General features: G+C 41.9%; 1 protein-coding gene across 1 annotated transcript in view; it reads left to right on the forward strand.

Moving 5' to 3' along the window:
- SRFBP1 (serum response factor binding protein 1) overlaps positions 1 to 21,515 on the forward strand; it is a 96,728-nt gene extending 75,213 nt beyond the window's left edge. Inside the window, exons 5-8 of the mRNA XM_068422995.1 lie at positions 14,425 to 14,506; positions 16,377 to 17,118; positions 17,527 to 17,564; positions 18,295 to 21,515. Coding sequence (XP_068279096.1) covers positions 14,425 to 14,506; positions 16,377 to 17,118; positions 17,527 to 17,564; positions 18,295 to 18,482 — 1,050 coding nt within the window. The 3' untranslated portion in view covers positions 18,483 to 21,515. The remainder of the gene's footprint in view (positions 1 to 14,424; positions 14,507 to 16,376; positions 17,119 to 17,526; positions 17,565 to 18,294) is intronic.
- Positions 21,516 to 24,655: the final 3,140 nt, after the last annotated feature.

The raw sequence follows: 24,655 nt of genomic DNA on the forward strand, positions 1-24,655 counted from the left end.
AATTTTAAATTACTAGTCCAGGGATCTTTCTATCATTCATTTACATTCCTGTGAAACTGTATTACTTAATTTTGTTGCCTGGTTGAACTGATTGTTCAAGAGTATTGAAGTGTATTCCTGTCCTTCGAGAAGGTTCAGTCTCAAAAGTGATGTGATTGCTTTTTATTTGAATATGCTTATTTCACTTATTTGGTGTGTCAGACCAGAATGTGGGCAGGCATATTGTCAATAAAGCCCCAAGGAAGTCAATTTACATTTTTGTAAGTGATATTTGGCTTGGATTATCTAGGTACAGGTGCAGCCACAATAAACACACTTGCAAGAGCATAAATGGGAAAAAAGGTGGCTGGGGAAAAGCACCATTTTTAAGCTCAGATATGCCTGTGGTGGTGATGTTGTGATGCATAGTGCTGCACATGCACATGGCTGTATTTTTTCAGTCCTAGAAAGATTTCTGTCTCAGCAGTCATGAAAGACAAGTGACTCTCAACTTTCATTCCTATTTTAAATGAGTATCTAAGTGATGTGTTTAAATATCTTACTGGATATGAGCAGTCATGGGAACAACAGAAGAAAATGTTAGAAGTAGTCTTGTTTTTATGCTTTCCGTGAAGAAAATGCAGGAAAAAAAAAAAAGTAGCGTAACAAAAAGGTTCTCAAGGTATGGTACTTGGTTTGGCTCTTTTTTTTTTTTTTTAATAAAGGAAGGCCAAGTTTCTGATGTCCATAATCTCCTTAGTATCCTTCTCCGAAATATTGTTTGAACTTGCATACAATGCCCAAGAGGCAGGCAGAGGTCCAGAATTTCAGTGCATGGATGAGAATATGGTATAGAAAGGAGAGATTTAGGTGTTTGGGGAACCTTTGGGGCAAGAGGAAGCTGGACAGGAAAGATGACCTGCGTGATAATCAAAATTGTGCCAGGCTGCTGGCACTTAACATTTTAAAGGTCATAAAGGAATACTTAAACTAAAAGTAGGGGGAGGTCGGTATGCATGGAGGAACATCTGTTTCACAATGACATGACCAACAGAGGGCATGTGGCTACTTTTCAGGATATGTCTTAAAGGCAAGGGAGGGAACAGCTTAGTCCAATAATTAATGAAGCTAAATCAGACTGTATACAGTGCCAGCTGATTGGCACCTCAAATGCTAGGCTACAGAGAAAGGGTGTAAATTATGAATGCTTCCATTCCGATCGTTGAACCGAATAAATTAATGGGTGGAAACTAGAATGCCTGACATACAACGTCATCACAGATATAATAGATATCCTCCTTCCACCAGGTCTTCAAGATCATTAATGAAAGATACCATTTTTACAGGGATAATGGGGTAGGATGTATGTGCATGAAAGTGGTGCTGTGTTGTGAAGCACTGTATTTTAAGTCTTAACAGCACAAGTGTACTACAGGAAAGGAGAAGCACTAAGAAGCCTGTTGAATGGAAGTTCCAACTGTCATGAAAGTTTGGTACTAGTAATGTGCTACAGCCTTCAGTCAAAATGATGATGGTGAACAGAAAACATTAAATGAGATTAGAGAAGACACAAATTTAGGACAGATATTAATAGTGAGAGTTTTCAGTTGCCCTTAATTCATTTGGGTACTAAAGACAGAATCTTTGAATTGCATCCTTTATGTATCCATAGGGAAAGTAACCAGGTTATAAAGTTGATCCACATGAAGGGGCAGGGAGAAGGACATGCTCAATCAAATGAGAAAGCAAAACGTTTTTCCTGTCTCGCTATCTATCCTTCTGCTAATCCTCTAAGTACTGGTACCAATTGAGCAATTTCAACCAAGGTTACCGGCGGTGTTTTTAAAAGCATTAACTTCCAACAGTTGTAGGGTTTTTTTGTGTGAGAAACCAAGATCAGTGTACCATTGAGGGAAAGGTGGCCATAGTTCGTTACATCATGATCTTGTATTGAGAAGCACCATAGAGTTGGCACAGAAGATAAGTGCAAGGCGAGAGAATGTAAGGTAGAACATAAAAGAGTTGGAATCTGTCATAATTTTGGTTGCTTAGAGAACTTAAAGTGTTAAGAAGACTTTAGTGTTATATAAACAATTGTAAACACTTATGTTAAAGACTGACAGATACTCACAGGTTACTAACTGGAAAAGCTCTCTATATATGCTTTGTAGTGTGACTCAAAATTGCATTACAAAATCAGAAAAAAATAAATCTGACATTCCTAGTATTTCTAAAAATGAAAAACTGCTGCTGCTGTCTTTTGATCTTTTTATTTTTACAAATTAAACTCTTATCAGTTTTTCACTATATATCATATAAAAATAATGATTTTTAATCATTCCGATTTCTTCCCCCCTTTCCTATCCAGATCAGGTTTTAAAGTGCTGCAACTCAGAATTAAGAAATTGAGATTTATAAAAACAAAAACTAAAACAAAGAAGTTTTGGAATTAGGAGGGCTCTTTCAAGTCAATATAAAGATCAGCCTGTTAACACTGGAAAATTAGATGAAAGGTGCAGGAGGCGCTATGGTTTGAACTTTTTAAAATGTAACTGTAGAAGGAGAGAAACTAGATATTCTTGAATTATTTGATTTCTTTTTAAAGAAAAATCTCATCTATTGGGATGTCAGTGAACATAGCTGCTAAGAATAGCTGCATTAAAAAGTTACAGCTTGGTAAAATGAGAGCATAAGTTTACAGGATATTACCCCTCTATGGCAAGATTACTAGGTAAGAGAAATTATGGCAAATGTGAGGTAACTAGTCACTTAGCGAAAGTATAACACCATTAAATTTAAAGCATGATGGTCTAATTTTCCTTGGGTTTGGAATACAAATAACTGCATGATGATTCAAATGGTTGAGTGATTACACATTAGGAAAATTCTGCCTGCCAGAGTTAAGTAATAATAGTGTAATGAGGAGGAATAGATAGAGGAGGAATCTGTCTTGGTAGATGAGGGCTGGGTCAGGGACCAATTAAGCAACCTGGACGTCCATAAATCCATGGGCCCTGATGGGATGCACCCGCGGGTGCTGAGGGAGCTGGCGGAAGTCATTGCTAGGCCACTCTCCATCATCTTTGCTAAGTCGTGGGCAACGGGAGAGGTGCCTGAGGACTGGAGGAAAGCGAATGTCACTCTAGTCTTCAAAAAGGGCAAGAAGGAGGACCCGGGTAACTATAGACCAGTCAGCCTCACCTCCATCCCCGGAAAGGTGATGGAACAACTTGTCCTTGGTGCTGTCTCTAGGCACATCAAGGATAGGGGGATCATTAGGGGCACTCAGCATGGCTTCACCAACGGGAAGTCATGCTCAACCAACTTGATAGCCTTTTATGAGGACGTAACCCGGTGGATAGATGATGGTAAAGCTGTGGATGTGGTCTATCTCGATTTCAGTAAAGCGTTTGACACGGTCTCCCACAGCATCCTCGCAGCTAAACTGAGGAAGTGTGGTCTGGATGATCGGGTAGTGAGGTGGATTGTGAACTGGCTGAAGGAAAGAAGCCAGAGAGTGGTCGTCAGTGGGACAGAGTCCAGTTGGAGGCCTGTGTCTAGCGGAGTCCCTCAAGAGTTGGTACTGGGACCAGTACTATTCAATATATTCATTAATGACTTGGATGAGGGAATAGAGTGCACTGTCAGCAAGTTCGCTGATGACACAAAACTGGGAGGAGTGGCTGACACAACGGAAGGCTGCGCAGCCATTCAGAGAGACCTGGACAGGCTGGAGAGTTGGGCGGGGAGTAATTTAATGAAATATAACAAGGGCAAGTGTCGAGTCCTGCATCTGGGCAAGAACAACCCCATGTACCAGTACAAGTTGGGGGCAGACCTGTTTGAGAGCAGCGTAGGGGAAAGGGACCTGGGGGTCCTAGTGGACAGCAGGATGACCATGAGCCAGCAGTGTGCCCTTGTGGCCAAGAAGGCCAATGGCATCCTGGGGTGTATTAGAAGGGGTGTGGTTAGCAGATCACGAGAGGTTCTCCTCCCCCTCTACTCTGCCCTGCTGAGGCCGCATCTGGAGTATTGTGTCCAGTTCTGGGCCCCTCAGTTCAAGAAGGACAGGGAACTGCTAGAGAGAGTCCAGCACAGAGCCACGAAGATGATTAAGGGGGTGGAACATCTCCCTTATGAGGAGAGGCTGAGGGAGCTGGGTCTCTTTAGCTTGGAGAAGAGGAGACTGAGGGGTGACCTCATGAATGTTTATAAATATGTAAAGGGCAAGTGTCAAGAGGATGGAGCCAGGCTCTTCTCAGTGACATCCCTTGACAGGACAAGGGGCAATGGGTGCAAGCTGGAACACAGGAGGTTCCACATAAATATGAGGAAAAACTTCTTTACAGTGAGGGTGACTGAACACTGGAACAGGCTGCCCAGAGAGGTTGTGGAGTCTCCTTCTCTGGAGACATTCAAAACCCGCCTGGACGCGTTCCTGTGTGACATGATCTAGGGAATCCTGCTCCGGCAGGGGGATTGGACTAGATGATCTTTCGAGGTCCCTTCCAATCCCTAACATTCTGTGATTCTGTGATTCTGTGTAATGGCCTAGAAGATGCCTGAGAGCTTCTAAGCATCAAGGTGACTGTTCTGTGTGCCACAAGGTGAAATACCTGCTATAGAAAGTGAACATCCAGGATTTCCATTATTTTACATCCATCATCTGCTGATATGCTCAAGTAATATCACGGCTTCCATCTATATCTGACATGTGTTTATCATTAGAGTACATTTCAAATGCATATAATCCCTCAATAGACTTAATGATGGAAAATCTACATTTTGTTGCCAAAGAACTGGTATGTTTATCTCAGATGTTTTAATAGTTTTTCAGTGAACTGAATTTGTATTTCCATTGTCTTTTTCAGAAAGTGGCTGAAAAAATATAGGTTAAAAGAAATCTGTTTTCAGTTGTGCACGAAAATTGCAATGTGATGTGCCAAGAAATTCTGTCTTGTTTTGAATAGCATATTATAAAATGGCCTACCTCTGGTTAGCGTGTGCAGCATTCGTGAAGTCTTTAAGTCATCTGTGCCTCAAAATCTTTGGCTCTCATATTTAGTTCCTTCAGCAGTGCTCTGAACATAAATATGTCTCTCCCGAGAGTTTTATCTGAAGACACTGACCTGACAAGACTCTAGATTTATATAGATGTGTTCCCTGGTTGTAACACTTGTGAAGGTCTGAGCAAGACAGGGTTTGTTGGCAGGGATAAATATTTTGCTTTTCTGTTATGAATTATCTGAAATACACCTGATTCAATTGGAGCTTGTTTTTCAAATGTTAGCTAGTTTTGAAACTTTGCATCTGTTTTAAATTTGAAGATCTGAACTATGTCTACTTTCTCTGTTATAAACTGTCTTTCATATGTGCTTATACATATGGTGCTGTATTGGACTGCATCTGACAAGTGATGATTTGAGGTTTGAGCATCTGTTTTACAGTGGTGTCTCAAGATTACATCCCTGAAAGTTCAGTATAGAGTTTTGTCAGCAAATTGACTTCATAAGGAGACTGGTGGATATCTCAATTCTGAAACTTCTCAGGTTCATCCAAGGCAGAATACGGTTATCTTCTTGGCCCATTAGTTTTAATAATATGGAGCTCATCCCTATATCTCACCAATTTCTTTGCTACCATCTGCTTCCACTCAGTCTTTGCACATGCCCGTGGTGCACAGCTGGATCTTGGGAGCTCAGATGCATTCAGGTTTTAGTGAACTCTGAGAAATCTGTTTCCTGCTCAGCTTGCAGCACTGCCTGATTGTTGTTGGTCTACTTTGAGTTTATGTTCTCTTTTCTATAACAAATAAGTGATCAATTTTTTAAATTTTGTTTTCCCAAATAGGGGTTGTTTCAGACTTCATTTTGAGATTGGTCAGCTTAACTCCCTGTTCAGAGTTAATAAAAACTGCCTATTTTGAGTCTCCAGACCCTCATTCTAGGTGGCCGGTTACAAGCAAATGATCTGTCAACTTCACTTTTCTGCAAAAGTCTGTGGTTTCAGACCTGATATGTAGTGGTTGTCAAACTAATTTATATATGAACTTTCCTCCAAATTTCATTATGTTCTCTGGAGACGTCTGTGTGAACTTGTTGCAAAGACCTTTCTCTTTGTATTGTTCACAGCTACTGCCTGTTATCCAAGATGCATTTTATTTCTATTCCCCGTGAAGTACATTTTTTGCCTCAGGGTTTCTATTTCATCATATTTTGCTTTCCAGTTTACTTTCTGAATATGATTGTCTTTTGCCTGATTTGGGTTGGGGGGAGCAGGGGGTTCGCTTGGGGATTTTTTTAATTGTTGGGGTTTTTTTTAGTGGCATGTATTTTACTGTGCTGTGTGCCAGGTTTTTTTATTCAGTTTGGCAAGATGCATATATTTTATAGTGATATAGTGCCTCAACTGTTCAAATGTCAAAATACATGAAATGCATATGTTTTATACAAAGCTATATATAAAAAGCAAACAACATGTAGCCTTTATACTGTTCTGTTTTATGTATTTGATTTTACATTGCTGTTAGTCAGAACTGTACATATCTTATACTGGTTAATTGTACTGCATGTACAATTTAAATTATGTAGTATTTTTACATTACAGATACTTCTTACTATTTTTGTAGAATCTAATATGGGAAGTACTCTCTTCACAACTGCTTTCCACTGGGAATTTGTCCACATCATAGACACATTTGTCCATAGCATAAAGTAATTTTCAACGTGCTTCCAGGTTTTCTCAAAGGCCAGCAGAGGTTTCAGAGTTGGTAGTCACAGTGAGTTAGACCATCACAACTGTGTGGGGGAGTTGGCACGGTGCTCACTTTATGTCCTCTTTCATAACCTTAAGCAGTTAACATTTTTTTTCTTAAAAAATGTGTGCATTGTTTGTGTGGGATGCCAGACTGAAAGGACTATAGACACATATTCTTACTAGCCCTGGAAGAAGTGAGAAGAGTTAACATTTGAGTTTTCCCACAATCTTGCTGTTTCAGCTTATACCTAGAGTTGACTGTGTTCTCCCTGAGGAGATAGTTAAGCACCCCCGCCTGCTTTATTCTGTTTTTTTTTTTTGCTCTGACTTTTCTTTATTGAAATAATAATAGGAATTATTTTATACATAAAGAGAAGAAGGAAGGAATTAGTAGATTAAGTACTTAATTTGTTCTTGGGTAGGTCTAGGGTTTATGCCAAGCTCTGCTGTAGATAACTGTGGTGGTTTGGGATTAAACACTCAATTTCTCTTTGACCATTTCCCAATTTAAAAAATAAGCATTTACCTCATGCTTGTATGATTGGCTAAATTAGTTGTGACAGGTTAATCCAGAGAAACTCTATTGACTCTTTTATACTCCAATTAAATATGGTCTTCCAAGACTTTTAAAGTGCTAGGCTTCTTAAAGGGCCTTTAAACTTTTTCATATGCTTGGATGGTAGGGTTTTTTTTATCATGCATGCAGCAAAGAAGAGCAAGAAATCTATTTTTGTTTGAATTTATGGCCTGTTTTGAAATTCTTATTTTAAAAGGAGACAATGATATAAACAAGTTTATACTTCATAATCCTTTTGATAAAAGACAAGCCAAACTGGATCTAGGAGTGAAGGTAAATCTAAGTGAACAAATTATGGGGAAAAGAATAGCTTTGGTCCAGACATAAAAATGAAGTTAGGGCAGTGTAAGCACCTTGATAGTATTCAGAAGAATGTCATGCTTCTCCCTGATGCTGGATTCAAGAGTCTGTGGAAGTCAGTGATGAGTTGACAGTCCGTGCTACTGCCATCAATGCAAGATCAGCTAGATTCTCCAGGCCTCTGCCTTCTATTGTGTGCAGGTCTGCAGATGAGCAAAAAGATTGTCCAGATTACCCCACATTGCCATGGGTCTTCAGCTTCCATAATGCTTGTGTATTGGGTTTGCGTGGCAAGGTTTTGGTAGCAGAGGGGCTCCTAGAGGGGTTTCTGTGAGAAGCTGCTAGAAGCTTCCCCCATGTCCGATACAGCCAATGTCAGACAACTCTAAGACGGACCTGCCGCGGGCCAAGGCTGAGCCCATCAGCGATGGTGGTAGCACCTCTGGGATAACATACTTAAGAAGGGGGGAAAAAAGCCTGTGCAACAGCAGCTGAAGAGAGGAGTGAGAATATGTGAGAGAAAGAACTCTGCAAACACTAAGGTCAGTCAAGAAGGAGGGGGAGGAGGTGCTCCAGGCGCCAGAGCAGAGATTCCTCTGCAGCCCATGGTGAGGCAGGCCCCTGGCAGGACCTGTGGCCCCATGGGGAGAGGAGCCCATACTGGAGCCGGTTTGCTGGCAGGACTTGTGACCCCGTGGGGGACCCACACTGGAACAGTCTGTTCCCGAAGGATGGCACCCCATGGAAGGGACCCACGCTGGAGCAGTTTGTGAAGAACTGCAGCCCTTGGGAAGGACTTACACTGGAGAAGTTTGTGGAGGACTGTCTCCCGTGGGAGGGACCCCACACTGGAGCAGGGGAAGAGTGTGAGGAGTCCTCCCCCTGAGGAGGAAGGAGCAGCAAAGACAACGCATGATGAACTGACTGCAACCCCCATTCCCTGTCCCCCTGTGCTGCTGGGGTGAGGAGGAGGTAGAGAAGTTGGGAGTGAAGTTGAGCCTGGGAAAAAGGGAGGGGTGGAGGGGCAGGTGTTTTAAGATTTTATTTTTATTTCTCATTACCTTACTCTGACTTGATTGGCAATAAACTTAATTAATTTCCCCAAGCTGAGTCTGTTTTGCCTGTGACAGTAACTGGTGAGCGATCTCTCCCTGTCCTTAACTCAACCCATGAGCCTTTCATTATATTTTCTCTCCTCTGTCCAGCTGAGGAGAGGAGTGATAGAGCAGCTTTGGTGGGCACCTGGCATCCAGTCAGGGTCAACCCACTACAGCTTGCAAGATAAATAAAGTAAATATCCAAATATTTTCACGGTTGAATTACCATGATAACAGAAAACAATGTAAACAAATATAAACTGTGGCAAGCATTGAAAAGAATAATAAACAAGAAGCCAAGGGGGCTTCAGGTTTACTTGTGTATCTTGATGTTTTGTAAAAAATTGTTCAGTTTTTCTTCTATTCTTCTATTACAAGACATTACCCAGCTGAGTTTTTTTCCAAAGGCTTTAGATCTGTTAGGACGTACGTGTTAGCTTCAATTGGAAATTTTTCATCAGTCTTTTATAAAAATTGCATATAGTCCAATAAAAAAAAAAGTTGAAACTTGCATGATTTCCTGAGATCCAGGAATACAGAATTAATTGCCGTAAGAACTTCTCACCTGTCTTGATATTAAGCTTGTATAGCTCTTCTTTATAACACTTCTACCGTTATTCGATGTTAGGTGGAAAATTGGGAAAGCTTGAGTCAAAACTGAGTAAAAGTTGATTATAAATCTGGCAGGTTTTGGCTATCTGTTTCCAGTACAGAGTCTGAAGCATTTAGTGCTGATGTTTCTCTCCTTTGAATACTATGGGATTGTTATTTCTGTATTTGGGAGAACCACTCTCTTTTAAACTCTTGCCACATCTAACAGAGACCTGTTTACTGCAATCCTGTAGTTGATCCGTCCTTCTGTTATCAAGGTGAGACACAGTCAACAACATTTCTTGCTGTCAGGAGCTGAGAGAAAGCAATGCTCCCATGAGTGATACCATTAACCAATTGCCTGTCATACGGAAATCTTCACTGTCTCTGATGGCCACAAATCCCATACTGTATGTCTTACAGACATAAAGGAAGAGGGAGAACTAGCAGCATTTCACAGTCAGAAAGTAACTTTTCTCTAGGTTCTTATTCCAAAGCAGTATGAGGTCATGGGATGGAGTTGGGTGGCAGCCATGATTTGGCACCTTCAGCCACCCTGTGACTCCACATTAACCACATCTGCTATTATGAAGGACAGCTGTAACTAGTTAGAACTCTGGGAAGAACGTGTGGATTAACAGGTTTTCTGGATTTTTTTTTTTTTTTTTAGTAGAGAGACAACTCTTCTCCTTAGCTGCTACAAAGGGTATTGCGATGACATCTTGTTTTGGCCCTGAATTGGGGAAATTTTTTTATGCTTACCCTGGTTAGTATTATCTCTGCCATTTTTTTTGCTTAAAATCAGGCTGTTGTTACACTCTACATTAAACTGCACTTCCAGGTAGTTTAGAAACTTGAGTATTATATACTCCAATGTTACTTTTTGTGTCATGGCTTTTGCTATGTACTGCATACTTGTCAGTGGAGTTCCTGACTGTCTCCATTTGAATGTCATTATTTTAAATAACTGAGAGATGATCTAAAGTGGCAGATGCAGGGCCACCAAACATTACCAGTTTGGTAGCACTGTCCTTTGACAAAGTTGAAATTCTGGTAGTAGTCTTTGTAGTAGTATACTCTTCTAGTAGCAGTCTTGTTTCTGGTGAGACCTGTAACAAGGCAATCCCCTTTTTTACAAAAGTCAATTGAAGAATAGAAGTATGACCTCTTTCTTTCTTATTATTGATTGTAATTATAGCAGAGAGGGTATGAACAAAAGTAGGCTTGAAGAGGAAGAGTAATCAGAATGAAGCGACGGTCAGAAGTCTCTATTTCATGTTCCTGAGTTAATCCCATGTTTCTGCCCTTTAATTCTTCCTGAAGCTCTACTATCTCAAGCATGCTAACAAAGTATCCCTTTCAACTCCTGCAATCCCCTCTGCCCCAAGGTCCTGAGACACTCAGTTTCTCATTCTGGCTTTATCACCTGTGTTGTATGGAGCAGGTGCTACCCACACAACTTCTGCCTGACATGTCCATCATGCTGGTTTGTTTTTTTACCTGGTGCTGCTAGCTCTCAGACCCATTCCATACTTCTTCTGACCCCTATTCTGGCATGTCTCACAACTTGCAAGGTGAATCTGTTTTTATCTTAGCAAGCTTGTAACGTCCATTCTCTTCCCAATCATTGCCACATTGTACAAAGTTTGTCTCCCTTATGTGAGGCATGCATGTGTGTTTGTACATGTGTAAATTATACTACTACTGCTTTATTATGCTGTAACTGACAAGTTACGTTTTGAGGTTTGTGCATCTGTGTGCACATCTGCCATTCAGGATGAAGAATGCTTGTTTATGCAGTTTGAGTGTCTTTTAATTTTAAGAGATTTTAAAATGCAGAGATCAGTGCGGTTAATTCAGCTAAATGTCCACATGGAGTTTAATGCAACATGACAGTGATGATAGATAGACATCTTTAATACTATATACAGAAATAATGCATTGCTTACCGAGATGAAGTTTGAGGAGACTCTGACTTCCACGTGGTTCTGTATGTAGCTTACAACTTCTCACTGAAAAGTGTGACTATACACTGCTCAGTTGCTTTGTTCACTTTGCAGCACCTCAGTTTCACACTGAATGAGGGCAAGTGTTCTATGGAAAGTACTAGGATATTCTTGTATGAAAAAATGGATAGTGAAAAATAATAAAAAAAGTAGCAAGAACACATGAGAATAAATGTGTACAATTCCAGTATCTGCACAATTAAACATACTAGGGGCAGGGGGAGGGGGAAGCGGTGTTCTTGCTGTAAATACAGTTGACATTTTTCTGTTAAGTTTTATTTTCTGCCAAGGTTTTATATACTGGAAAATACTTAAGGAAAAATAAATTGAGCCATTGGATGTGCCAAAAAAAGACAGAAAAATGGGAAATTTTAAAGAATGTGAATGTCATATTGTATGTTTGTTAGTTACTGTCTATCAGTGTGAGTAGTGTTTGTGAAGTGTTTTGGTGTAAGGAAAAAATGTGGTTATTCCATATGGATTGGCATATATATGCTTAAACCGTTTCTATAAACATTTGAATTAAAGGACACCAGATGTTGCACAGAAGCTGCTGCTGCTTTCTGAACTTCATGGTATATTCTTTCAAAACCCACAGGAAGTAGCTGAGGGAAAAAGTGTATTAATTAAGTTCAGAAATAGATTTTCCAGCTATAGAAAAATCCCCAAAGAAAATAGCGTTTGATCTTCAGAAATGTGAGCTTTCTGTCCCAGGAATCTGGTGGCAGTGTGCAGCACTGTCACATAGGGATCAAAATTCAGATTTCAAGTTCTCAGAGCTAGGCTAGCGTGAAAGTAAGCCAGTCTGTAGCCCTTGGAAATGGACCCATCTTTTGACCCATCTCCTCTGGCCAGTGTTCATAGTTCTGTAGACAGTCTACAGAGAAAACATTTTTCCAGTTTTTCTTGACCTGAAGAAATAACATTGTAATAGCAGAGAACTGAGGAGAAAGGAAAGTACTAGAATATCCAGATGCTCTGCGCTTCAAACGTGAAATGTAAACGGACATACCCAGAGTATCTTTTGTAAGCTCTAGAGCTATGGCAAAAGAAATACAAATGGGATTTGCTTTGCATTGATTGAGGATCAAGATTTACATTTTGTAAACCAATTACATGTTTCTGCATTTAGAAGTACTGGCTCTACTGTAGCTGTAGTGTTGTCTTCTACTCTGTTTCCGTCGGACCAAAGCACTGAAAGTGACTCTCCTGCACTAGTAGTTGACATGAAGTGTCCGTCTATCTTTAAGCAATGAACACATAACCATTTATACTAAGTGGCATAATTCTGCTGGAAGAAAATGTACATACAAACAAGTAAGACTCCCCACTGAGCAGTCTTATGTCAAGCAGATCAGGTAGTTTAAATGTGTGTTGCTGATGTATTAGGTAGTGTTTGTGGCATGGTTTGACCTCAGACAACAACTAAGCACCCAGCAGCTGCTCTCTGCCCTGGACCTGCAGGATGGGGATAGCATCAAAATAGCAAAAGTGAGAAAAACTCCGGGCTTGAGATAAAGACAGTTCAGTAAGTGAAGCAAAGCTGTGTGTGCAAGCAAAGGAGAATAAGGAATTTATTCACTACTTCCCATCGGCAGGCAGATGTTTAGCCATGTCCCGGAAAGCAGGGCTTCATTTCACATAACAGATAACTTGGGAAGACAAATGCCATATCCACAAACGTCTTCCCCCTTCAGCTTTTATTGCTGAGCACGACTTGATATGGAATGGAATATCCTTTTGGTCAATTTGGATCAGCTGTCCCAGGTGTGCTTCCTTCACAACCTCTTGCCCACCCCTGGCCTGCTTGTTGGGAGGGCAGAGAAGAGTGAGAAACAGAGAAGGCCTTGATGCTGTGCAAGCACTGCTCAGCAATAACTAAAACAGTGGTGTTTTACCAACTCTGAAATGTTTTAGTCACAAATCCAAAGCACAGCACCATCTTGGCTGCTATGGAGAAAGTTAACTCCAGCCCAGGGCAGAGCCAGTACAGTGTCCACCCCTTATTCCCTACCATTTACATACCTGTGAGTTGGGCTTCATCTGTTGTGGTGGTTGCTGAGGACAGGAGAGGCAGCGTGTTGTGTTGAGTTGTTAGGCACCAAAACCAGCTCAGGTTGAGTCACAGGGCACTTGCCCGGTTCTGTATGAGGCTCCTCATGTGTTGGTTTCAGTGGCTTCTTCTGTAGCACTTGCTGTAGCATATAGCTCAGATCACAGGTAGCAACAATTTAAACATATATCCTTTACAGTACCACAAGGAGCAAGGGAGGAAGGTGTGTTTTTTCTCCTTTGTCCCAAAGAATTCCACTGCAGGCTTTAAGAAATCTTCCTGCTAAAATTATGTTTTAAAAGCCTGTTACACTCCCTTTCCCTCCCTACAAAAAAAAAAAAAAAAAAAAAAAAGAAGACAAAGCTGTCTTTGGAAAAGTCTTAGATGCCTCTCATTTTGTTCTTCCCGTAGAGTAATGAGAAGAACCTGAAAATGAGATAACTTTTACAATGTGTCGTACTTGCGACTTCTAATATATAAAAGAGGAAGTCAGGAATAGAAGCAATTCCTACTTTTCTCCTTTTTCTTCAAATTGAAGCATGGACATCATATTTGTTCTTTGAATCAGTCTACAGACTTCCAGTATTCTACCACATCAAATTCAAGGTTTTTTGTCTTTAAGATCAAGTTAGACCTTGCCTTTCAACCACATTTAATGTATAATTCCTTCAATACCTGCTATGTCATTTTGACCACTTTTATGGCATCCATACTGCACTTCTTGCAAGCTGCTGTATTCCTTCATGCAGGATGACTTCTACCAATATGACATTCTTTATTCCAGGGGTTCATGAATTTGCTTTGCAGGTGTAGGAAATAGTGAATGTAAAATCAGCGTGTTAGCTCTGAAAGATGTGTCTGGTGTGCTTTTAAAATCATGTTATCCTTATTCAGTAGCTGAGAAATAGCAGATTAAATATTCAAATTTACAGTGTTACAAGCTTTTCCTCTTGTTCAGTTAGTAGTTCAGAATCACATTAGTATGCATTGTAGCATAACTGATCCAGACCTGTATAGGTATTCACCATTCTATTGACTTTATGCCTTTGAATTTATTTTATGTAGCCTAATTGTACTGCAACTGAGCGAGCCGTTGCAAGACTTGCAACACACCCCATCTTGAAACCCAGATTTGTTGAACTTAAAGGTATGAAATCTTGTATTAATGTGTTTATGACTTCAGTAGCTTACTGGTGCATTGCCTTGTTCCTTCCTGTATGAACAACCAGTATAAAAAGAAAAGTAAAAAGCAAAAAAGCTCCTATAATTGCCTTAACTAGCTGCAGTGAAGCAAGTGTCACAAGCTTGCAGTCATTTATATTTGTTGAAATGGGCATATATATGACAGTATGCTATATTGGCATGAGGGAATGACTTGGATGAGGGAATAGAGTGCACTGTCAGCAAGTTTGCTGATGACACCAAACTGGGAGGAGTGGCTGACACACCGGAAGGCTGTGCTGCCCTTCAGAGAGACCTAGACAGGCTGGAGAGTTGGGCGGGGAGAAATTTAATGAAATATAACAAGGGCAAGTGTAGAGTCCTGCATCTGGGCAAGAACAACCCCATGTACCAGTACAAGTTGGGGACAGAGCTGTTGGAGACCAGTGTAGGGGAAAGGGACCTGGGGGTCCTAGTGGACAGCAGGATGACCATGAGCCAGCAAAGTGCCCTTGTGGCCAAGAAGGCCAATGGCATCCTGGGGTGTATTAGAAGGGGTGTGGTTAGCAGGTCTAGAGAGGTTCTCCTCCCCCTCTACTCTGCCCTGCTGAGGCTGCATCTGGAATATTGTGTCCAGTTCTGGGCCCCTCAGTTCAAGAAGGACAGGGAACTGCTAGAGAGAGTCCAGCGCAGAGCCACGAAGATGATTAAGGGAGTGGGACATCTCCCTTATGAGGAGAGGCTGAGGGAGCTGGGTCTCTTTAGCTTAGAGAAGAGGAGACTGAGGGGTGACCTCATTAATGTTTATAAATATGTAAAGGGCAAGTGTCATGAGGATGGAGCCAGGCTCTTCTCAGTGACATCCCTTGACAGGACAAGGGGCAATGGGTGCAAGCTGGAACACAGGAGGTTCCACATAAATATGAGAAAAAACTTCTTTATGGTGAGGGTAACTGAACACTGGAACAGGCTGAGAGGTTGTGGAGTCTCCTTCTCTGGAGACATTCAAAACCCACCTGGACGCGTTCCTGTGTGATATGATCTAGGGAATCCTGCTCCGGCAGGGTGATAGGACTAGATGATCTTTTGAGGTCCCTTCCAATCCCTAACATTCTGTGATTCTGTGATATGACACTTAAGATATAAAGTGTAGCACAAACAGGGCTCATAATGGGAACTGTAAAAATCAAATGGATATAATGGAGTGTCTCTAAATTAAATAGGACTGAAGTGGCAATGAACACAATAACATGCAGATACAAAGGTAAGAGGAGCATTACAACTGGCTTTCCAAAGGCAGCTAAAAGGTTTTGCAAATGACTTCCTTAAACTTCCCTGGAAACTGTCCCAGAATTCTTAGGGAATCTTTCCTGATTCTTTAGGTTATCTCCTGTTCCCTTTAAACTGAAATTTTCCAACTAAAATTGATTTTAAGAAAGGTCAAGTCCCAGTAATAATGTCAGAAAGTTATTTTGTTAATAACAGAGCATGTCAAATACCCATTTAATTATATCTGAGCAATTTACTATTTGTTTGCAGTTTTTACACATAAAATAATACCCTAAATGAACATGATTATGAGCTGCACATTATTTGCTGAAAGAAAAGTTCACAGTTAAACCCAAGTTTAACAGTGTATTCAGTTGATAATAATTTCAAGTTCTTTTCCTCACTTTGTTGATACTGTGCTCTAAGGTATTTCTTGCCCTGTGTGTTCAGTAAATGATAAGGACATTCAAAATATGCTTACTCAATAAAACATATTTAACTTGCAGAAATGTTTCATTACATTAAAGTAACTTATGTAAACTCATGTGTAGCTGCAACAAAAGAGTTTTCCTCTGCCCCTTGTATAGCTGCTGTAAAAGCTTTTAAGGATGCAAGAAAGAACACAGCCACAGCCACTCCTTCAAAAAAGGCTAAGTCAGAAGAACAGCCTAAATCAGCGCAACATTTCAGTAGCAATTTGGATGATCAAGCTCTTAAACTAGCTCAAAAACAGCAAAGATGTGAACACAAAACAAAAGTGAGTATGAAAATAGAAACTGACAGGGTGGCTGAAGAGCTTTGTGAGAGTAAATCTGAGCAGAAAACTGTGGAAGTGGAGAGAGCACATGCTCCAGAAGACTCTTCATTTCAGGCAGTGGAAATGCAAGCAGTGGCTCAGAATAAAACAGAAAAGAAACTTGGCTATCAAAAAAGGAAAGAAAATATGAGCATGAACAAATTAAATGCAATTAAAAAAATAATTAATGAAGATAGTGACCAGGAACAACATAATGAAGAGGAGTACTTTGATGATAGTACCGAAGAGAGATTTCATAACCAGTCATCAGATTCTGACAGTGACAGCAATGATGATTTCTTCATTGGCAAAGTGAAAAGAAAGAAAAAGATAGCAGCAGTTACTGATCTTTCTTCAGCAAAAGAAAAGGATAGACTTCAGAAAAACATAGTGAAGAAAGAAAAGAACACAGTGCCTGGGACAGCACAAGATTTGATCATGGAAGAAGGAAAGCCACATGCAAAAGCAAGCAAGCTAGAATCAATGTTCTGCAGTTCTTTGTCTACCTCTAATCAGAAATCTCAAAACAGAAGGTAAACCTTTTCCCTTTGTTATGTTCTCCATTCCCTCCCTCTTTCCCAATAATGGAAATTGTGATTTTTAGTAGCCTGTACCAAACTAGGAGAATTACAGCTAATTATAGCTTAGAACATTTTCACATAAACTGCTCTGCAGTCTTCTTGTGCTTTCTTGACACTTAGGTATTTTTCGTATTCACATTTGCACTGACATATACATAGAATTCCTAACTAGACCTGCATCCAAATTAAATAATTACTGAATACTTCCATTTTTACTTCTTTATTAACAAATAGGAAACAATATATAAGGCTTTTGCATGTTCATTGCACAGGTGTTTTGGTGATGATGATTCTTTACTCATGGGTGTTTGTCATCTTACAAGTCTCTTGAAAAGTCCTAAATTCTCTTTTTATTTTTAGAAATACTAAAGACCAGCCTTTCAAAAATGGAAGAACAGGTATGTATTACTTAACCTGGTAAAGTTGTAAAAGTAAAAATACCTTGAGATTTTGTTGCCTCTGCAGTCTAATCATGATAGGCTGGTTTTTGTTTCATTTCAATTTAGTGGCACATATGTTAACATTTGTTGTTTAAATGTTCAAATTCTTGAGTTTTCATTTTAATCTGTGGATATTGTTTGCTATTTCCTATTTTTGAATATTAGAAATACTTAAAGTAGGGTTTACACAAGAAAGTGCTTTTCCATCTGTCTTCATGTTGAGCAGTTAGTGTTACCTGTGCACAGGTAAAGTGTCAGATTATTTAACAAGTAGTTTATCTCATGAGTAATTCCTTCAATAGCTTCTTCAATATTTTATTCCATTTTTAGTATATGGTTCCATTTTGGAATTCATTGGATCAAGGATACCATTTCAGTCATATTGAGTTACATTTTGTAATATCTCATTGGTTTATTGGGAAGAAAAAAATTGAGATTGTGCTGAACATTTGTCTACACAAATTTTGAACATGGTGAGTAATAATAAATGTTAACTATCTGCAGTCTACCAAGTGACAATTTACTGGGCTGCAAGATGAGGAAATTTTGCTGTGAACATTCAGATGAATGTGTTCCCTATGGCTCATTAAGAAATTCTTGAAAATATCTTCAATCCCAAGGTATTTTTAGCATATTTTTATGAAAGTGCATGATGTAGTTAACATTTTATTTTGTACTTCTTGCACAGCTCTTCTTAAAAAGGAACCACAGCTCAAGAAGCAACCATTTGCAAAAGCTGCAGGTATTAAATGTGACAATAAGAAAGCAGATTTGGAGCAGCCTCTTCATCCTTCATGGGAAGCAAGCAAGAGACGCCGGGAACAAATGTCTCAAATTACAGCATTCCAAGGGAAAAAGATTAAATTTGATGACTAGACTGTATGTAAATTGAGATTTTAAAAAAAAGATTCTTGTAGATTTACATCCCATGGTATTTTCTCATGAAGTAACAACTGCTGTTTGAACATTTTTGTTATATTCTCCTTATCCTTTGCAACCTATAAAACAGGAACTGCTAGAACTTACCATCTGTTAATAATGAAGATTGCTTCATTTATTCAATGTGCTGTCTGTTAGTTAATGTGTGGTCATGTGGTGTTGGTTCATAAGTCGCATTATGTAGCACCACCATTTATAAAATACACCCTAACATGAATGAATGGTTTTTAGGAATATCATTTCTGCCCTGTAGGAATCATATAGGTTCTTTGGAGCTTTTCTTTTGTATAAAAGTGTACTTTAAGCTATATGAGGACTTGGATGTCAAGAGAGAGAGAAGAGTACAAAATACTGAGGTGATGATCCTAGGACTGTATTATCAAATACATCTTAAATAAGACAGAGGTCCTTAAACTTGAACAGACTTCACAAATTCATGAGTATTATCAGGTAGCTGGAAAAGCTCATTAGAATGAATGATATGAAAATTTCTGGAGAGCAATAAAATATTGGCCTGCTCAGTTGTGATCTCTGTCATTTCATTATACTGTCGATTTGAAGAACTAAAAAAGAATGTCTTTAATACTACTGTCCTGGTGGATATCATGGAATCATAGAATGGTTTGGGTTTGAAGGGACCTTAAAGATCACCTAGTTTGAACATGGCAGGGACACCTTCCACTCGACCAGGTCGCTCAAAGCCCCATCCAACCTGGCCTTAAACACTGCCAGGGAGGGGGCATCCACAGCTTCTCTGGGCAACCTGTTCCAGTGTCTCACCACCCTCACAGGAAATAATTTCTTCCTAATATCTAATATAAATCTACCCTCTTTCAGTTTAAAACCATTCCCCCCTCGTCCTATCACTACATGCCCTTGTAAAAAGCCCCTCTCCAGCTTTCCTGTAGGACCCCTTCAGGTACTGGAAGGCTGCTAGAAGGTCTCCCCAGAGCATTCTCTTCTCCAGGCTGAACAAACCCTACTCTCTCAGCCTGTCTTCACAGGAGAGGTGCTCCAGCCCTCTGATCATCTTCATGGCCCTCCTCTGGACTCGCTCCAGCAGGACCATGTCCTTCTTATGTTGGGGGCCCCAGAGCTGGACGCAGTACTCCAGATGGGGTCTCGCGAGAGCAGAGTAAAGGGGCAGAATCACCTCCCTCGACCTGCTGGCCATGCTGCTTTTGATGCAGCCCAGAATACGGTTGGCTTTCTGGGCTGCAAGTGCACGTTGCCAGCTCATGTTGAGCTTCTTGTCAACCATCACCCCCAAGTCCTTCTCCTCAGGGCTGCTGTCAGTCCATTCTCCGCCCAGCCTGTATTTGTACTTGGGATTGCCCCGATCCACATGCAGGACCTTGCACTTGGCCTTGTTGAACTTCATGCGGTTCGCACGGGCCCATCTCTCAAGCTTGTCAAGGTCCCTCTGGATGGCATCCCTTTCCTCTAGCGTGTTGACCGCGCCACACAGCTCAGTGTCATCAGCAAACTTGCTGAGGGTGCACTACATTCCACTGTCCATGTTGCCGACAAAGATGTTAAACAGTGTGGGTCCCAATACAGACCCCTGAGGAACACCACTCATCACTGGTCTCCACTTGGACATCAAGCCGTTGACCGTAACTCTTTGAGTGTGACCATCCAGCCAATTCCTTATCCACCGAGTGGTCCATCCGTCAAGTCCATGTCTCTCCAATTTAGAGACAAGGATGTTATGTGGGACAGTGCCAAATGCTTTGGACAAGTCCAGGTAGATGACATCAGTTGCTCTTCCCCTATCCACCAGTGCTGTAACCCCCTCGTAGAAGGCCACCAAATTTGTCGGGCATGATTTGCCCTTGGTGAAGCCATGTTGGCTGTCACCAATCACCAGTCATAATATATCTGGGTGCTCCAACGTGTCTGTCTTGCACTTTCTGAAAGAATACTGAAAAACTGAAAAGTCTTAGTACACTAAGAAACATCTGACTTTTAAGTGCCATCCTGAGTTTGGGAGTTCATTTGATTGGGAAATGAGTTAAAATCTTCATTGTATTTTTCTTCAGCAGCTTTTCCTACTGATTAATTGAAACAAGTTCTGAACTAGTAATTAATCTTTAACCGTGTTGTTTATTTAAATATATTTAGCTTTCATAATCTTATATCTTTCATAATCAAATTAATTCAGAAACTTGGTAAATGACTGCAATGAGTGTAAGATAATACACTGTACAATTCATGTAGCATTTTATAATGCCTAAGAATAGCCCTGCATCAGACCAAGGTCCATCTAGCCTAATATCTTCAACAATGGTCAAAAAGGGATGCTTTAAGCATAGGGATAAAGGAAGCACACGGTGATATATCATCCAACTTCCAACTCATCGAGCTTCCAGCTTTATAGCTCAGGGACATCTTGTGATATTGTAGCTTATTGTACTTAATATTCCTCAATGGATTTCTTTTCTGCAAATTTGTCTGCTCTTAAATCCATGTAAATTTATGGAATCTGTAATCCCTTAAGGTCTAGAAGTCCCTCCTACCTATTACACTCTAATGAAAAACAATCATTTTCTGTGTCTCAGCAAAGGCGGCCAGCAGCCTCCTGGGCTGCATTAGAAAGAGTGTTGCCAGCAGGATGAGGGAGGTGATCCTTGCCCTGTGCTGAGCACTGGTGAGGCCACATCTGAAGTGCTGGGTCCAATTCTGGGCTCCCCAGTACACAAGGGACATGGACAGACTGGAATGAGTTCAGCAAAGGGTGGCCAAGATGACTGAGGGCTTGAAGTATATGACATATAAGTAGAGACTGAGAGACCTGGGACTGTTCAGGAGAAGAGAAAGCTCAGGGGGGATCTTATCAATGTGTATAACTACAGAGGAGTTGTAGGTAGATTAGGGTACGGCGACCGAAAAATCTCGGGCTGTAACGGAAAGATAGACGTGGCAAAGGAACAGGATATGTAAGTATCGCGTGAGTTCATACGAGACAAGACGACTACATAATGCTGTTGCGCAGCTGAATAAACGCTATTTGCTGCATCCTCACATTGGTGTCTGTGCTCAATGGCCCTGGGGTGCGGATAGCCTCAGGCCAGCCAGCAATCGAACGGAGCTTGCCGAAGACAAACGGCAACAAGTGGTGACCCCGACGTGATTGCTGGACTGGCAGACCGCAGGCGGTCGGAGTGGGTTCGCGAACCATGGAAGCCTTGATAAAGGTGATTTCGTTACTGGGCGGGGAATTTAAGATTTCTGTGAAATCAAAAGATGTGGCCCAGTGTGTGGACCGTCTCATTAAAGAGGGGGCGGTGGCAGGGACGGCTGATTGTCTGCAGCCGAGCGCCTGGGAGCGATGCTCGATGAAGCTCGCTGAGAGAGCTATGGCAATGGGTTCTGCCAAAGAATTGAGAACATGGGGAGTTATCTTGAGGCTGTTACGGGCTGCTCGGGAGGACCGGTCGACATGGGATGCGGCTCGGGCGTGTTTGCATGGGGAACCAGGGTTGGACGCACGTTTGCGGGACGTGAGTGATCGCGACACGCAAACGGAGCCCTTACCTCAGGAGAAAGGGAGTGATGAATTCGGACTGGTGGGTAGAAGTGAAGAGTGGGACCAGCGTCCCAAGCCCCAGGCCCTCCTGGAGGACTGTGTACAGGCGTGGCCGGTAAATAGACCGACACCGTGGTATCCATGGGGTGAGGTGAAAGCTCAGGACCCCCCTGTACAATCTCCTCAGTACACACCACCAGCATGTAACCCACCCGCAGAACCAGTGATAGTTACTGACCCACTCGACTGGCTCCCCGGGACATACATAAAGATGGCGCCGGAGGAAGCGGGGGAGGACCGGTCGCAAGCCTCAGGGGCACGGCCTAAGACTCGCCCCAACTTACCTCCTGACCATAAAAGGCAACAAAATTCAGCAACCCTGCCCCTCCCGGCAATACCGGAAGAAGGGGAGGAGCAGGATGTAGATGAGATCACTTCCCGCTTGCAGCAGGTGTGGAACCCTGCCACGGTACAGTGGAAACACAAGGGGACGGGGGAACAGCCACAAGCGACGGTAGTTGACCAACTTGTGGAGGCGTTAGAGGAAATAAAGAAGTCCTGCAACAGAAACAATTATTGCAGCAAGTAGGGAAAGCAGAAGACAGAAAAGAGACCGGGGAGGCACCAAAGATCCCATTGACTAATTGGAAAATCATTGCAGAAAACTGTGCTTTGGAGGGGATCCAGCTACAGCGCATGCCCACTGTTTTTCCTATCCGTGTGCAGGCAGGGGGCGTCGTCGAATGGGTTCCTTTGGAGCCCAAGGTAGTGCAGTCGCTGTTGCAAGCCGTAAAAGAACATGGGCTGAAACATCCCTCCACGCGGATACTGTTAAGATAGCATACATGCACAGGGCCTGTTGCCAACAGATATACGACAGCTAGCACAATCTGTGCTGACCCCAAGCTCATGGGTGATCTGGAAGGAGGCCTGGCAGACAAGGTGTTATCAATTGGCTGCCGCTGCAGCAGCCGATGCAAACCATCCGCTTGCAGGAACCACTTATGACAGGCTTGTGGGAAAGGCCGCGAACACCGCAACAGCAGTCAGGAGGCTTGAGGCCCAGAGAAATAACCGCTACAACAGAGGCCTCGAGAGTTGCCTATGAGGAAGTGGCGAGGGTGGTAAAGTAGGAGCCTCCTTGGACAAAGATCAAGCAGACAAACGCAGAGCAATTTGAGGTGTTTTGCGATCGATTACAAAAGGCAATAGAGGACTCTGATCTGCCAGAGGAGGCTCGCATTGCCGTAATGATAGAGTGCATAAAGCAACAGAGTAATGATGCCGTAAAAGACATATTACAGCATTTACCTAAGGGATCCAATTTGGCACAAATAATTAAGTTTGTATTAGAACGTCAATCACGAGTTTCTGATACTACTGTCCAGACATTATTACAAGTAGCCGCAGCTTTCCCCCGAGGCAACCAACCCAGGGGTGGATGTTATGAATGTGGAGGGAAGGGTCATATAAAGATGCACTGCCCGACTAGAAAGGGTCAAGAGATGAGAAAGGCTCCTGGACCGTGTTGGGCATGTGGAAGAACAGGACATATGGCCCGAGACTGCAGAAAAAAACAGGGAAACGGGAGATGGGGAGGCAAGACTCGGGGGCCAGCCTTCCTGCAGAACCCAGTTTTTGCCCCCGGAATCCCTCCATACAGCCCTCAGGGCAAGCAGGACCAGGTAGGGGGCCATCAGTGGCCCTGGCACTAGATTTCAAACAATGACCTATCACCCGAGTCTGCATGGAAATAGTCGAACACCCCGAGGCAGGATTTATGGCTTTGAATATGTTGCTTGATTCCGGAGCGGATGTTTCTGTAGTATCCTTCCACATGTGGCCACCCCAGTGGCCTTTGGAAGATGCCGGATACATAGCCGAGGTGGGAGGCACCACCTCCACGTATAAAAGTAAGGAACTCATTCGATTCACCCTATATGAAACTGATGAGCGCAGGCTACAGGCCATTTCACAACCATATGTTACTGATCTTTCTGAGTCCCTGATAGGGCGTGACGTGCTATCTGCATTGGGAATGAGAATGACAAATTTATCCTAAGGGCCACTGCCTCAGCAGTTTCACCGATACCGCTGCAATGGAAAAACAATGATCCTGTCTGGGTGGAGCAGTGGTCATTGGATAAAGAGAAACTTATAGCCGCAAAGCAAATAATACAAAGAGAATTAGAACAAGGTCGCCTTGAGGAGAGCTTTAGCCCTTGGAACACACCCATATTTGTTATAAAAAAGAAGTCTGGTAAATTTCGTCTCTTGCATGACCTACGAGCAGTGAATCAACAAATGTGTGACATGGGGGCACTGCAACCTGGCCTACCCCTTTCTTCAGCAATCCCTAAGGGATGGCCAGTCGTGGTAATGGATATTCAAGATTGCTTCTTCTCTATCCCACTACATCATAAGGACCATCATAGGTTTGCATTTTCTGTTCCAACTACGAATTTGGAAGAAGCTGCTAAACGCTATCAATGGAAGGTCCTTCCTCAAGGCATGAAGAATTCACCAACCATCTGCCAATATGTGGTGGCCCAAGTGCTTTCGCCAGTGCGCACACACTTTC

Source organism: Nyctibius grandis, chromosome Z (assembly GCF_013368605.1).
Source record: "Nyctibius grandis isolate bNycGra1 chromosome Z, bNycGra1.pri, whole genome shotgun sequence".
NCBI lineage: Eukaryota > Metazoa > Chordata > Aves > Nyctibiiformes > Nyctibiidae > Nyctibius > Nyctibius grandis.